Source organism: Nylanderia fulva, unplaced genomic scaffold (assembly GCF_048542155.1).
Source record: "Nylanderia fulva isolate GAGA-0341 unplaced genomic scaffold, ASM4854215v1 Scaffold1, whole genome shotgun sequence".
NCBI classification, from domain to species: Eukaryota; Metazoa; Arthropoda; class Insecta; order Hymenoptera; family Formicidae; genus Nylanderia; species Nylanderia fulva.
In genome coordinates, this window is record NW_028189192.1 from 2,696,329 (window position 1) to 2,713,775 (window position 17,447).

Here is a 17,447-nt window from a genome sequence, read left to right on the forward strand (position 1 = left end):
GGGCGTATAATCGATATATAATCGTATTTGAAATAGAATTAAAAATATACATAATTATTTTTCTACATTTGTTACAAATAGGTTAATTTAACAATATATATTTAGGTTCATATAATAATAATATGCACATTTGCATAAATTATAATTAATATATTCTGTTAATCATAATTCTATATCTGAAATATTTATGATAGTTGATTTTACCAATCCAAAATAAATATTTTATATATATATTTTGCGTTAGAGAAATTTTGCGGCTAATCTCGATTAAAATAATTATTTTTTTTTATTATACGCGAGCATAAAATATCTAAAAAAATATTACGTTGAATTTGTACTTGTTCTATTTATTTTCATATTACGGCTTACTCTCTTAAATCCGTTTGTATTTTATGAAATATTTTATATTTTATATATATATATATATATATACAATAATTATTCAAGTTGTTTTCGTAAATTAGCATTAAATAATTTATGTTTTAAACATTTAAACGTACTTATTTTTTTAAATAAATGCGAAAGTGATTGCTTTTCTCTTTTCTATGTAACATTTAAAATGCAATTTTAAATCAATGCAAATTTGAAAATTTTTAAACGTTTCAAATTTAAATATAATTTTAATATAACTTTTTAGAATATATTAATAAATAATTTTAATTATTTACATTTAAAATAAATATTTCCTATTTATTTAAAATCCAGTATTCTCAGAAAATAAAATTTTCAAAAATAATTTATTTAAATAAATCTTTAAATGATGATGTATTTATCTTCATTTGAAATGTCTATGGTAAGAATATAATACAAAGAGCTTTTAGAGAATGATCAGTTGATAATTCTCTGTTGATAATTTTGTATGTCACAGCTATATTTGAGTTTGCTAGACCGTATTACATGTTGAATCAGATTCATAATTAGTTTTTTTTTTTAGATATTATACGATTCTAACATTTTTTTAATTTATGACACTATTTGTATTTTTTTCTCCTTATTTATACGGGCTATATATATTTATGGAAAGCTTAGACATTAAGTTCTCAGCTCGCCTTATCCGACGACTCACGAGGGATTCATTCTTTTTGTTCCAGGTTAAGCTCGACAAGAGTCACAGCGGCAAACCTTCCAGAGTCATTCATATTAGGAACATACCTAATGAGGTGTCAGAGACAGAAATCATCCACCTGGGTCTGCCCTTCGGCCGCGTCACCAATGTCCTCGTTCTCAAGGGCAAGAATCAAGTAAGTCTAAATTAATTACGCGAGTGTATAATTGCTACATATGTTTTTATGAAATGATATGATGCCTATATACATTGCCGCAAATAGCGGTGTAGGACAAACAATTGACAGCGGATTGTCGAATAAGAAAACATTTCATTCGCGGAATTATATTTGCAATTCTATAATTACAACTATTGTAATTCGATCGCGAACTATTAATATCTCGGCACGTGAATGGCGCCGTGTTCTCGCGTATTGCTTCTGGTCGTCACGTATAGGATAGAAATGAGAGTGTCGCATGCATGACGCACTTCGCGGCCGTCACAATAGCGGAGACAATCGAATTGAATCGACGATCGTCCGTTTAAGCATTATTATCCGTTATTATCCGACAAAAGCGTACGCCAATGAAAATGTGACCCCGTGATATTATCATCGTAAACGTTGGTCAGAGGACCAATGTCCACCCTCCTGGGGGTTTCGATCCACCTATACCTATATCTCCCGGTAGCTTGGTCTTTCAACGCTCGTTCGTGACGCTACGCGCATCACCGAACTATTATTTCGTACGACGAGATAGAGAGAGGGCTGGTCTATCGAGTTCCAGTCTCGGTCTATCGAGCAACGTTAAAGAGCAGAGCACTCGTCCCGTTCTCTCGTGTAATCCGTGTATAGATGCGGCGCTTAAACGCACTTATGGACTCTCGCTCACCTCGAGTGTAAGGTCTTGAAAACGAAATCTTTCTCTCATACCGTATTTCCGTGAATTCCAAATATCTGATTCTCGCATATATTATTATTATTTTTTAAATTAATATAAATATCTTTAAAAGCTCTTCTCTTCATATATAAAAAAAAAATCTTTTATTACATAGAGAAAATAAATGACACTTTCGGCGTAACTTTGACATTTCAATTGTGACGATCTGCTTTGTATCAACTTTAACGTTTCTTGCACGTATTATTGTCGGATGAAAGATTGACGGAGCGCGGCAAATTCGGTGCAATTTTAACTGTCCGGTATCGGATCGAGTTAGTTTTACGAACTGCGATATTAATCGATCTATCCGCGATCTCTCGATCGGTGTACGCTCAATTAGGCGCAAACGAAATTACGTTTACCCGGGCGCCGTTCCGCGGCCTGCGTGATCAAAATATCAATTCGCTTTGACGACATTAATTCCGCGCTCGCACGTGCGACAATGCTCGCCAGGAGGTTTAAACGTTCGCTTCATAAAGCTCTGCGTGGTTTTGCGATGTACGCGTTGTCGGTAACGATCGCGTATTCAAATATAACAGCAGCGTCCGTATCGTGACTTTGCGCCCGTATGCGAGATGCAACCGCGATAAATGCGGTAAGTGGTCTTACAAATACATTCAGATAATTCGTTGTGTGTTATCTGCACTTTTACATGAATATTTTTATGCAAAGTACGTGGATATTGCGACGTTATCGCGAACAGGGATACAAGCATACTTTCTGCCCTGCCGAACAATGACGTAGGCGACGATTCGTTTGTAATATATTTGTATACATATGTTTGTTGAAACATGAAATTTTTTAAAGAATTTTAAGACAATTTTTATCTCGGAAAATCTTTCGATTAAATGTCGCTTCTCTGTCAAATAAATAATCCCTTCTGCATTCCTGTTTTCCGCATTCCATGCCGTTTCTGTCCTTTAAACACAGGATTTTTGCACAAGAACGACCAACTGTAACGCACGCTCAACGCATCCCCGCAATATTTCTACACAATCCCGCGACTTTCTCTAGCAATGATTATTCTCGGCAATGTATGTACAGATTGCAAAAATAGGCCAGCTGTGCATACGTTGTGTTCCACATTTCGAATAATGTGCATAGCCTGCGGTAGTGGTAACACAACAAAGCTTCGCATATTCGCGTCGCGCTTTTAAAATGCGCTATTCAGATTCGCGTATTTTTACAAAATACGTCAAAAATTAATAACTATGTTTTAAAATAACGTATATTTAAATACAGCTCAAGTACACGTACTGTTTTAATATTTCATCGTTATGCGAATAAAAAAAATATCATAAAGCAAAGCATTTGTACATAGAGAAAAAAGGGTCTGTTTAATTTGAACACACGAGCACGTCTAGCAAATATCAAGCAAAATTTGTGGAATATTTTATTGATTTTACTGCTAAATAATTACATTTAAATATGATATAAAATTTAATTATAATGTATTTTTAAATCTCATTTTTTAATATATATTTCAATATATATATATATATATATATATATATATATACATATATATTTTTTTACATCGGTCCGACCAATAATTTTGTCCGAGTTTATTGTCGGCGTGCCGACAGAAATCCGCTTTACCGCAAGTTATTTCGGACTATTTTTTTCGTACCGACATTTTTTCTCCGAGCTCGACAATTTTTCCGATGCGACCGAATGAATTAATGGCGAATCGTCTGAATGACGGGGTGGGAAAATGAGGAGAGGGTTGGGAGGGGGGGGGAGGTTCGGCTACGAGGATGTGATTTGAGGGCGGACGGGTTTCGAAGGGGATTAAATTGGAATACCGAGTATTCATCGTAGCTTACCGCGGGTGGGGAATATTTGAATAACTTGTAAATCCCCCCGAATGCGTATTTGATGGCCGCGCTTCGGTTTTGAATTCTCCCACGGCTCGTTTTAGTCTCTACGCCCTACGTTCCCTTAAACTATCCTCCTCTATTCCTGATTCCGATCATATTCTTCGTCCGATCTCTCTCGCTAAGTAAGTTGCTGCATCATTTTAGTTAAAAGTTAACTCGTTACGTCGACGAATGATTGCCACTTCTAATCTTGCTTCAAAGTAATTGTTGAACCGTATTTATTAACGAAGTAGCTGGCGTGCGAAACTTTATTTTAATATATTTTTATACAATCTCCTTTCTGATTCGGACTTAATATAATATAAATTTTTTTATACCCATTGAAACGGACGTTCTGAATTTGTTGAATTAAACTTTCAATTGGCTTTAGTAGTATTTTATATTTTTAAAGAATAAACTTCTCCAAATATATATACATATCGGAAAAAAATTCATAATGCAGATATATAAATTATATATAAGTATAAAACAAGTGAAATCTTATTCCGCTAATTATATTGCAACATAATCTTATCATATTAGCGTTTCCCGCTATTTCGATTGCATTTCGAGAAATTTGAATCCTTTGGGTATAAAATCAACGATATTATGTGGGAGAGTGTATGAACCTTTCATCGTGTGCTTGTCGCTTCAAAGCGCATTGCCTAATCAGCGTGGTTAATTGCGACGTTGCACTCTGGACGAGATACGCAATAGGCGAAGCGTCCTATTTGGAATCCATTAAATGACTATAAACAGACACAGAACTCCTTCAAAGGAATATTTGCTCAACGTCATTACGTTAGACGAGACTTGTGCCTTAATTCCGCGAGAATATCCATATTTCGTGGCCGACCTCAGCAAAAATGGGATTACCATATCGAATATATTCACGCGAAGTGCAAAAAATTACTCTCCCTTTTCCTGTCTGTCGTATTAAATGAACAACGTTAACGTTACCATTTTTTACACAAATAACTACTTTTATACCTCTTTTTTACTCCGTTTTTACCGCGTCAGATAAAATATCACGCGACAAACAATGAGGAGGAAATAATTTTGTACTCGCGCTGCGAATGATGATTCAAAGATAGGATTCTCTGCCTGTGAGGATCCTGTGAGCGTCACTAATGTGTATGTAATTTGCACGAGGGGGATTAAATCTTCTCATTTGGCTCAATGCGGCGAACCGGTGCATCGATGCATTACTTTAATCCCTGTCCGGCTATATAAACGACGGCGTGCACACGGCACGGCTTTGCATTATCATACCTGTTGTGCGTTACGCACATATTAGAGTCGGAAGGGCGAAAGAGGGAGAAGCATTATAAACGCATTCGCATAATCTCGTTCGGGATCGCGTCAGCAAAGCTTCGGCGATACGCCGAAAGCCAAGCCCGCTGATTTTTTCCAAATCCGCACGAAAGAGAGCGCCGGTTTTTTTTATCGAGGTTCGATTTTCGATCATGACGATGTCATTTTCGTCGTTTCCGCGCATGAAATCTTTGTTCGATATACTTCCGGTCATCCATGCTGCAGCAGCAGCAAATCACACGTGATCCAAATTTATTAGAGTATTAGAGCATATTTCTTTGTTCTCTTATTATTTCAAGGCTAAAATTACGATTCTTGTTTTTATATTCTCATAATAATCTATTTTATTTTGAAAATCCATTATTTAACAAATATAATAATAATAGTAATAATAATTAGAATCAACTAGTTGCGTATGTTTCTGCTTTGCTGCTTTTGCTGTTCGTTCAATTGAACTTCACCAATAGCAACAAATTGCTGCGGCAGCATGCTGCACATGAAATTGTATATCTTTATACGTTGAATCGCTTGTGCGAATTATCTCACAAAGGAAACGAAAATATATATGGAAAAAATAAAACTGCTATTTGATCCGAATCGCATATTTTCCCGAGAATCCATAAGATGAGATTGAATTTGATTTGGCGAACGATGAAACGCGATAATAATGCAATTTGTCGTCATAATAAACGAGAATATTGCAATGATAATAAACAGTGAATCATGGACAGCGTGGTTCGCTGCAATGTATGCATTAGCCACAGGTGAGAGGAGGTTTTCCCGGCCGGAATTACAGCAAATCGGAGAAACCGTTTCGTAGCCACCCGCGTGCAGAAATCATGGAACTCGCATCCTCCATCCAACCCCCTCGACAATTCTGGGCGACGCGTTAGCCCGCGGCGGCCAAGACAATTCCGAAGTAACTCGATCAGGTGGGGAAACTCGCATTATTATCGTACACCGGGGCTTAAGCTTCCCAATTACACGCAAACAGACGAGGACGAAGGGCGGGAAAGGGCACGTTGCATTACGCCGCGGTAGTAAATCGAGTTTCACGATGAACCAGTCCGGCCCGGTCCCGACCCAGGCTGACCCCCGCGGGCACTTTCTCCGTGTTTGCTTTGATTCGAAGTTTCCGGTTAAGTTGGTTACCGGAACGGGCTCTTTGTCCGATCCCGCAAACTCTCTCGCTCCGTTGCGGCCCTCCTTCTCTCGCTTGCGGTTCCTCCGCGTTGTCCGACGCGATGAAATTTTCCTCGGGCTTTCAATCCGACGAAAGAATAAACGTCAGATCGTTCGCGGAAACCTATCGCCTTTGCTATTAACTTGCACTTTAAAGATCCGTCATATATCAATTATGCAATATATATTTTAAATATTAATAATAAATATGTTTTTACATATAATATATAAACATAGCATATATATTTTGTATTACACGTGCAGGCAAAATGGCACTTTGTGTGCGTGTTTTCTGTGCGGAAAGCGGCCAATTTCCCACGCCGCTATCTAACGGCGACGCGGTGAGTGAATAAGCCGCATTCAATAAGCTATTGCCTACGGCTGAGCCGCGTTCAAAGTCATTGCTCACGGCTAAAGCCGTGGGCAATACATTGCCCACGGTTTTAGCCGTGGACAATGACTTTGAACGCGGCTATTTCCGCACAATTGTTCACTCGTGACCAATTGTCAACTTTGCGCACTTGATACACAATATACTATTGAGTGATATGCATTATCAGATCGTGGAGAAATAATCCAGTTCGGTCGATATCGAGCAACGCGAATTTTTCTTTCTGTCGCGTCCGCGGTTTTTCCCACGCTTTTGAATCCATTATTAAAGAGCTTTTCCGCCAAAAATCCAGCCGTCGGGCTTCAGCTTCGCGCAAATATCAGTCAGTCAGACACGTTCGACGAGTGTGTTTGCGATTTCTCTGTTTTTCTCTCCATTTTAATTAACGGAGACGGAGTATATCCGCGCGGGGGCCGCGCCTCTCCGCGTCGGATATCCGGCGTAGGGCGCGGCTCTCGAAGGGGGAGAAAAAAGAAAACAGCTATCGATCAACTATCCCTCCGGCATTAGAAATGTATTTCTGCCGCGCTTTGTTTAATCCTCGAGAGCGCTGTCCGGCCGATTTCTCTCTCCGTTCGTCGTCGGCGCGTCTCTGTGTTTGCTCGGTTTCCGCCCTTAGGGCGGCCTCTTCGACTTTCGCGCCGGTGTTCGATCTACAAAAGCAACGTACAGGCCCTGGTTACAGGGTATCCAAATACGAGAGTGTTGGCGTTTGTTATACCGGAACCTCCTAGGATTTCAGTGACGCGGCGCACCCAGCCCGGGATCTCCTTTTAATCCTGGACCGTGGTCCTCGAAACACTGCGAACTCATCACTCGGCCTGAATTTCTCGAACTCTATTGTTACCTTTGTTCCGTTGCATTCGCGTTAAATTTGACCGTACTTGGAGAAAAATATATTTACTATACAATATATCTGACGCCTACTATAATCTAAGTGGAGCTTTATAATAAATGTTTCGTTTGTAATCTTACTCGGTAATATTTATAAAATACGACGCGAGGTCTACATTTAATTAACATAAATAAATGATAAAGTAAAAAAATGCATTCGACCGTTTTCGGGTCCGAGTAACTCCCTGTTTGTCTTTCATCTCGAATCTCGTTTCTTGCGCGAGAAAAATATCCGCGAGATATTCGCGCTGCTGTTTTCAGAGATACAATCTCGCGTATGTAATTTAATTAAGAGAGAGAGAGAGAGAGAGAGAGAAAGAGAAAAATAGAGAAGAGAAACGCGAAAAAACGAACGGGAAGGAAGACTCTTACACGATTAACGCGACTTTTCAATTTTTGGCTAATTAATTCGCCGACTGAATGACGCGCCCTTTCAAAGCGGTTGCAAAAAAAGAGGCACATGAGAAGGAGGGGAACGGGTCAGAGGGAGGATGGATGATATCGGGGATAGGAATAGCTGTAAAGGGCGAAATGCCGCGAGCACGATAACGCCGCGAGCGGGCAAACGTAATAACTGGCGACGATATTAATATTTTAAATTCAATTTAAATTCAATTAAAGTTAGATCCCGCGGTATATACTAGTAGCAGTCGTTGCCCATTGCCATTGCGGAAGCGGTGATCACATAACGGAAGAAGGAAGGAAGGAAGGAGGAAGGAAGGAAGGAAGGGAGGAAGGAAGGAAGGAAGGAAGGAGAGAGGAATGCGGAATAAAAAAAAGAGGTCGGTCGCCGCTTTGGTTCTCGCTTTGTGCGACATACTTGCCCCTAATTATTGTACCGCATATTCGTTTCCTCGATGACAACTCTGTTTTGTTCCTCCGCGCGAGTCCAATTAACGATTCTTTGTCGGTTAGTCGATGATTCTTTTTGTCCTTGCGAAAATGATTGGTTTCGTGTGCTCTCTACGAGATTTCGTTAAATATTTTTTTTTTTTTTTTTTTTTTTTAAGATTAATTGCGTGCGTAATTAACTGGTGGACACGTTTCTCGAACGAGAAGGCTTTTTCTTGAACAAATTTTTGAATCTTCCGGGCTTGACCGAAGTTTCTCGTACTTGCGTGGAAAATAAGGAGAACGTAATCGAATCGTCGACGAGTCACGACGATAGTATTTAGATCGCAATGAAATTTCCATTATGCAAATGCACGTGGACGCATAGAGTGCGTGGTCGAGCTATCGATTCGCCTCGACGGCGTTGCGTGTATCGCATTCGTTTATTTAAATAATATGCTTCGTCGTCTCCTCGAAACTCGATCCACTTTTTTCGTTGGTCAACGACATTTTGATACGCTCTCTTTTTTTTTTTTTGTGTGTACATAACGAATAGTCTCGATAATAATATAATTTTCTTCCTCATTTTTTTCCTTCTCTTTTTGGTGGAATCCGTGTCGTCTGCTACTTAGGAATAAGTTCCGGAAAATCCGGGGAAGAACGTCGCGGATGGAAGAAAAAACCATATCTTTTTAAATCTAAGTAATTCAATTGTTCTTGATTCTCAACGCGAAATGTAGATTGAACGGATATATATATATAGCCGGTTACGTTTGCGCGTAAAAAAAAAAAGAGAAAGACGGTGAATTAAAAATTTATAATTTGCATCAATTGCATTATACATTGTAAATTCCGCAGAGATGAGATATAACATATCTGACTGACAAGATATCACTCTGTCAGTTAGTGGCTTACATTTGATTTATGTAACGTGTACATATACGCACATATATAATATATATAATTTGCGTCGAATATATATATATATATATCTCCTACCTCTTCGAAAACGAGTTGCAACGAGAGAAATGTCTCTCTGGAAGACTCGAGGGCGCGGCTTGTACCTATTTTGCAAGCATGCGTACATCTCGCGGAATTTTACGGGCTAAGAGGAAAGGCTGAAGGGACGATATCATAAGACTCGGGAGCAAGAGAGCGGATAGGAAGAACACTCAGCTCGTCGAGCAGAGGAAACGCGGTTGCGACAACGTTTTCCATCCACTTCCGTCTCTTTTTCTATATCAGAAAATTATTTATATCTCTTTTGCGACCATCTCTTCTCGTCACTCTTGCATGTATAATATATATTTTTTGTATAGCGATTTTTTGTAAAATTGAAGAAACGTATATAAAGTGAATTTGGAGATGTTTTTCTAAAATGTCGAGACATTGATAATTTGCGAGTTATAAAAGCGATTGAGAAAGACGAGTCGCTTTAATTTTACTTTAATAGAATTTAAGACACAGTTATACAAAAATGTATGAGACGTTGGAAATTTTCAAGAAACGATGATTTTCCTCGACATTTTCTCTAAGGAAAAATCGACTTCAAATTGAAGACTCCAGAGATCTGCTATTAAAAAGATATCTAGTGGTTTTGATACACACTCTATATACAGACACATATACATGCAGTTATATTAAAATCACAATTTATAGTCTATTTATTCATCTGTAACTTTGATCACACGTATATATCCTAGCATTTACGCGGATTATGCCCTGCTCATTCATCGTATCTTCGATGGATTTACGCGTCGAAATAATTGGCCGAATATCTTTCGCGGCCGCGATCGAACTCCCGTTTAATCTCGTGATTTCGTTAGCGATCGCGAATTAATTCGCGTGCCCGCGCGCGCGATTGCCATTTTTCCTGAACATCCAATTTGCGCGAAACGTTAATCTCGTTTTTCCTCGTTAATACGTCTCACCGGTCTTCTCTTCCCGGCGCGTTACGAGAGATAGAAATTCATCCCGCGTACGTGTGCAGCATCCTTTAAAGTTTACGACGGCTGGCGGACGTCACGTTGAACCCTCACCCGGGTGAAAAAAGCCTCGGACCTAGCCTGGCCCAGGTCTGGCAAAAGTCGACGGACATGCGACTGCAATAGCGCGACGAGATAACCAGCTTCGCGATGCATCTTTTTTTTCTATTTTTTTCTTTTTTTTTTTTTTTTATATACGCGTTGCTGCTACTGCAAGCTGCAATTCGCAAAGTCGAGTCTCTCTTTGTAGATGCCGATGTCGTCTCTCGTTAATTGTCCATCACGAGGATAATGACGCGGCAGCGTTGACCGCGCCGCCGTCGTACGTGATAATACGACGTTGACGAATTTTAATTATGAGTAAAAAAAAAAAAACCCACGTGTCGTCCATTCACCAGACGATAAAGGACGTCGTTAGTCACGGTATTCGATTACGTCGCGGATCTTACGTGAAATTATCCCGCCAAGTGTGCGCTTAATGCTCTCCAAGCTTAATGACGATGCGGTTTCAACGATGAAATCGCATTCATGTCGCGGATATTATAACAGCATTTTTTTTTCCTTTTTTATAACGTCTACCCTTTACGATTTCTTCCTTTAACGATCGTCTATTACCCTCTCCCCGTGACGCAAGTTGCCGTTGAAAAGCTCTTTCGAGCACTAACTGGGGAACGCTTTTTCGCGAAATTTTCGAAGGGAAATTCCTTCCGTTCAGGCCCGCGTCTATTCGCGAATTTGGGAAAGCGAGTCGTGAAAGCCGGACGTTCGGGGAAACTTTCGGCCGTGAACGGTATATACGTTCCGAGAAAGAGAGAGGGGAGAAAGAGTGGTCACGTCTCTCGAAACGGGTTAAAGACTTTTACGACCGGCCCCTGGAAACACGTTTCATTGCCGCGCTTCGTTCCGTTCCGCTTCGTTCCGCGGAAAAAAGGGGTTGGGCTGTGTTGGCTCGCTTCAGACGCCTCGTGAGACGGCCTCGCCTCGTCACGGAATTGCGGACGAGAGCGTCTCTTTTTACGTTCATGAACGACGTAAAAAAAAGGAGAGAAAAACGGAGAAGTAGACGGGACACTTGACGAAATCGCGTACGCCTTTATTTTGTAAGATGTTGACGATTATTCGAGGCTTCACAATACAAGTGAAGAACAATCGTAGGTTTTTATAATATTTAGAGTGTCTGGAAAACCGGGCATTGTCAGGGAATTTTATGAATCTGGAATTGTCAGGAGAGAGTCGGGAAATTTTACTATTTATCTGGATTTTTTCACATTATTCTACATTTGTCTCAATAATTGGAAATTGTTTATTAAATAAATATAAAACTTTTCCCTCGACTCCCAGCACGCTAATTTTCTGTGTTGTTAAAAATCGATTCATCTACAGGGTGTTCGTTAATTTATATTTTCATCGTCGTGTTATTTTATTTCAATGTGTTTGATAGAGACAAAACTAAAAAATTTGATATAATATAAATAAAAATGGTGATTATTTAAATAGTTCATAGTGACATGTTTGTTTCGATTATCGTACAAAATGCAGATTGTATAATTGATTTCAATTTTTGTTTTAACTTCCGAACCTTAATATTGTACATATAGTAATAAGATGTATTTTTACACACAATATACTTACGTTGTGAGTATTAGGTCAAATTTGTCTTTTTATTCTCTTCTCTCACGATGAAAGAAAGCGTAGCGTATATTTTAGACGAATAATCGCGTAATCTACAGTAATTACGGTAATTGATAATTTGCTAGTAATTGCTTTCTTAAGGTAAATTGCGCGCAGTGATACATATTGGAACAATTACCTTAGGAAACAGCCGCTATTGTGCGGTCGCGTATTGCCGGTTTCGCTTACATACGGAAAGGGCATGGCAAAAATATCACCGAACGGACGTTGAAAAATATTCGTCGTAACTATGTTGTCGTGGTAAATAGTGGAGCGAAATAAGAAAAACGGCGTGGAAATATGACGCGATGCATCCGGTGGGATACGACTGGAACTTGAAATTTTCAAACTGAAAATTTGTTGGCTACGTGCCGCATGAGGAAGCACCTCGGAGACTTAGGGAAGTTAATTCTTCCAAGATGAAAACGAAATTGATGACATCTAAAAGGCAAAATCGCCTCGATCATCGAAATTTATTCAACTAATTAGGAACCTTTTTATTTCTCTCTCTACATATTTTTTTTAAATATTAATTGTTTTCTATACACTTTGAAAATATCCAAGTATATTACTATCCCTCTAAAAGACATGCAGAATTTGTCGAGATAGGTACATGAAATGTCTAAAGATAGCTGAAACACCTAAAATGGAAGTAGCATTCTCGCTCTGTCCGGCGCGATACCATCGATTCGCCTGGACGCGCAAGGACGATTAATAAATTGCTTCCGTTCAATTATAGACCGTGATAAATCGAGCCGTCTACAGGTAGTCGCCTGGCTCGTCAGCGAGGAAATTGAGCGACGCTCTCTCTCTCTCTCGGGCACGTACACTCACACGTACGCGTGTCTACATCCTCGCAAAGTTGGGAGGGAAAATTGAAAAGTTAGTCCCGTCGAGATTGACTACACCCGATCTCGACGCGGACCCGTTCGTGGATGTTTCCGCGGCAGTTAAATCGGAGGGGTTGGCGCGCGCTAAAATCGGCTTTTTCGCGTTAGTCGTAATAATGCGGTTATCCGAATTCGATGGTGTCACGTAGTTGTCGCGAACCAAGTTTGCGAAACTTGTTTGCGAAACTAAAGTTTGCCAACTTTTCGCAGCCTTAGCTTCGCATCGTTCACCGTTTACCTAGGATGTGTAAGTTCCTGGAAAGAATATTAACTCTTTCTCGAGGAAAGAGTTGCGCTCGCAAATCGCATTAATATACTGTTATCGATCCGCGGAATAGAATACAAAATTTTGCGGGACGTTGGAGACTCGAGAATCGAGATTGGTTTTTTTTTCTTTTTCGTTTTTTATGTTTTTATTTTTTCTCTCTCTCTCTCTCTCTCTCTGCGAGCGCAAAATAGCGCCGGCGTGTGTCGAGGAGCGTCGCACGAACGACAAATTCGTCGTCTCGACATCGTGGAAGGTAACTCGGTTAAGCGACAGGATCAATGCCGGGGTTATACTCGGTCCCGGTCTTAAGCGAGTTACTTTAATCCAATCGCAAACAGGATGGGATCCGATTAACCCATGTTAGCCGGCTATTTCCAACGATCCTGATGCATCGAGCTATGCCTCGAGTTCTCACGCTGCTCTCTATCTCTCTTTCTTTCTTTTTCCTGACCGTATCTCACTGTCGGGTCTTAACAATGAGACTTTAATATACTTTGAAAGCGCAATATGTATGATTGTTTTCCAATTCGACAAAATACTTTAAACGTGATTTAGATTAAATATTAATAGTCTACACTTTCTTCGTGTTCAATTTCTTGTTTTAATTTAAAAGGTCATAAACTTTTTCTCTTGTTAAATAAAAAAATCAGATTAAATACAACAATATGATACATATTTTACGTACGTGTGAAATGGTGTAATTCAATCGTATTTTTTTTTTGTCGCGATCATTAGATCTCCATAAATCGTACTATTTGATAACATCGCTCAAAGCTTTCGCGGTGTAATGCGATTACGCGCTTTGTTCGTCAGTGATATCGTACACATCATTCGCTGCTTTCCATGCAGTGATCGCCACATTTTCCGCATTGCAACAAGAGGGAGAAAAAAAAATAAACCGAATCGAGAGAGACCGGAGCTGTTTTATTGTACCGACATGACGGGTTCGGTGAACATTAGCACCATTAGCGCAACCTGCATTCGGGATCAAACGCTACTAGGTTGCTTCGTTCTATCAATAACGACCTTCTATTGTTCGCGTTCGTTCTCTGCTATCTACCCGTTCTCTGACCGAACGAAACTCGCGAAAGGAGAAAGAGAGACGCGAAATTTTTCCGCCGGTGAGCATACGAACAACATTGGGCGAAATATGAGAGACACGTTAGCTAGCGACATGGCATAGAAAGCGCTCGAGAAAAAATGATACAATGATAATAATGAAATATTTTTGCGCAACGCGTGGTACGGAAAGAGACAAATATGAAGAAAAATATGACGAAGAAAATGCAGAGAGGAATAAACGGGCGAAGGGACGCGATAGGGAAAGTTGATTTTTAACCTGGCGCGTCGACAGATTTTGCATCGATTTTAAAATTTACTTATTAATGTAAAATCGCATCAGCGAAAAGTCGCATTTCGTTATCATCGGTTTTTTTCGACGGAAAGATATCTCCCAAGAATTGAGTCGGAGTGATCTAATTCGAAAAGTTCTCGCAATCTCAGGCGCTATTTTACAGAAACTTTATGTGCGATTCGGCGATTTTCTCTCGCACAAAATATACTTCATGACATGGCTCACTCGTGGATGATAAATGCACGTGTTTTGCTCTTCGTTTATCTGACAAGTTCTACGTAATCTTTGTATTTGAATTTTTAATCGGCATTTCTTTTATTTATGTTTTCTTTAGAATTTTAAAGATCTCGGAAGAGCGATTCATCTGATTGTAATAAAGGCGAACATAATTAGGATTATTTAATAAATTATTAAAAATGATGCCGTTGTGCAATAAAAGCAAGAAATATTTTACTGTGCAATCAGTAAAATTGCTATTATATAATTTTTTCTATTTATTATATTATCTATTATATAATCTACTAACCTAACTGTCACATAATACTGCTATTTATTATTACAATATAATTTATTAAGGATAAGATACACGTTTTTCGTAAATTTAATGAATTTTTCGCTGCATTAGAAATTGCTTCGAAAAAATATTATCTATGCATACATACACGAGAGGATCCTCTTATCTCTTTTATCGGCGATAATGAAACGTCTGAATAGCCGACGGATTACAGATGCATCGATGGGATAATTGCGCGCGCGTACGGTGTGTTGCGTCGAAATTTTCGATTCATTAGCAGACTCTCGCGGCTCTGTATGTATTACTTGTATACGGGATGATGGGAAAGCTGCAGCTGATCGAGGGGAAACAACCGGTCCCGCTTTTCGCGGCTTGCATGGGTTTGCAACGTGTTAACCCGCATTAAATACGCGATGATTCGAGAATACGCGAATTTCGTCAAAATGCAACGATTATTAAACCATTATAGGAAATACAGTACATCTGTATATACATATATATATATATTTCTATATCGCCGCGGGGTGAGAGAAGAGGGAGAAATTATTTTCCATTAAATACAGGAGGGGTCATTTTATTATATTATATTGCTTTAAAGATAGGTCGAATATATCTTCACTTATTTTACGACGCGTCGTGATTTTTTCTCCACATCATTCTTCAGAAACATTTCAGAATTTTTTACGTGTTTTACTGGTTTATTCGCGTATATCTTTCCTTTAGCAAAGTTGATTTTCAATATCCGTATATGTTTTACTTTGTACGTGCATTAGTCGAATTTAACAAAAAAGAACCACTAAAATAGAGAGAGGACAATCTCACAAGAGTTCCTATTAGAGGAAATTATTCCTCCTAATTTCTGAGGATATCCTGTGGTCCGTTTGACTGACCTAAGATGGCATTCTCCAGTTTCCCTCTTTCGTTTGAGGGTCGACTCGAGTGGTTTGCGTCACGTCCGTCTCAGGGATTCGACCGCTTTTTCGATCGCTTTTCGTGTACAGTCCTGCACTTCTTTGAGAGTCCTTCTCATTCGCTAATGACGACGTTCTCAAATCCCCAGCGGTCGCTTTACAAATGTGACCGACCCTCGGACCAGTCAAATATGGTATATATAAACCTTCCGCGTCTTTACGGGCCAAGTTTTTAATCGCTCAGCCTTCAGATCCGCCTGCGGCTGCACTTGACTATCGTTTCGCTCGAATTTGTCGTGATAGAGAGAGATATTAAAAGTCATTTCGTTTTTTTTAAATATCTTTTTTACGATCTTTATTTTACGTTATCGAGAGCACCAATGATCGTACTTAAATCTTGTCTGTATTATATAATAATACGTCGCGATGTAAATCCGTTTTTCTGAAAATTTACTCGTTATTTTTGTCGTCGAAATATTTTTTCATATGTTTAATGTTTTTGTCTTATAAAAAAATATAATGGCACAGAGTAAAAAGATTTTCAAGAATTCATATATTCTGAAATATAGGTATAAAAACTATAAAATATTGGAAGTATGTATACATAATATATATGTTACATGATAAATGCGGTTTTGATAATTAATGGAGAAATGTTGCAGAAGAGGATTTTAATAAATAAATTTTCAATCACAAAACCGAAGAATAAATAAATTCCTGCATTATGAACAAAAAATACAACGGATTACGGGATTATTTTCGCGCGTACGAGATATTAATTATTATCATTGTATTAATATTTTAATTAATGCTTTTATTAATGCTATATTTAATTAATACTGCTTCTTACAATGAACGAAAAATAACTGTGGCAATATATGTATGTACGATCGAATTACTCTTTAAAATTTAATATCGTATCATGATATATCCACGGAAAAATTTTAAACAATGATAAATGAAAAATATCCATATTAAACCATGCATCTTAGATTAATTTACGGTTGACAAAAAAATATAATAAATTTAATATACGTGCGAGATAGTCTCGTATAAAATCGGTTGCCGGAAAACACAACAGAAAATTTGTGATATGTAAAAGTTTTTCCTCGATAGAGAAAGAGATGAGGTATATCATCGAAATAAAAAAAAAAAAAAAGGGACAAAGATTCTTTCGGCAATGCCGATCATATATTTTAAGTAGGACCGAAAAACCTTCGGAAGGAAACGAGGCAAGCGAGTTCGGAGGAAAAACTTTGGCGACCTTCGCGAATCGGGCAGGGGAAAGAGAGAGAGAGAAAAAGAAAGACAGGAAGCCGAGGGTGGAATTCTGGGCGACAAGAGGCAGGACGCGACGACAGGTAGAACGTCGAGAGTGGTGAATTACCTCTCCCGAAACG

General features: G+C 38.8%; 1 protein-coding gene across 11 annotated transcripts in view; it reads left to right on the top strand.

Moving 5' to 3' along the window:
- heph (polypyrimidine tract-binding protein 1 heph) overlaps positions 1 to 17,447 on the top strand; it is a 386,169-nt gene that overhangs the window by 292,812 nt on the left and 75,910 nt on the right. For all 11 annotated transcript variants that reach the window (XM_085490344.1, XM_085490352.1, XM_085490358.1 and 8 more), the window contains one exon: positions 1,092 to 1,241. In XM_085490344.1, coding sequence (XP_085346470.1) covers positions 1,092 to 1,241 — 150 coding nt within the window. The remainder of the gene's footprint in view (positions 1 to 1,091; positions 1,242 to 17,447) is intronic.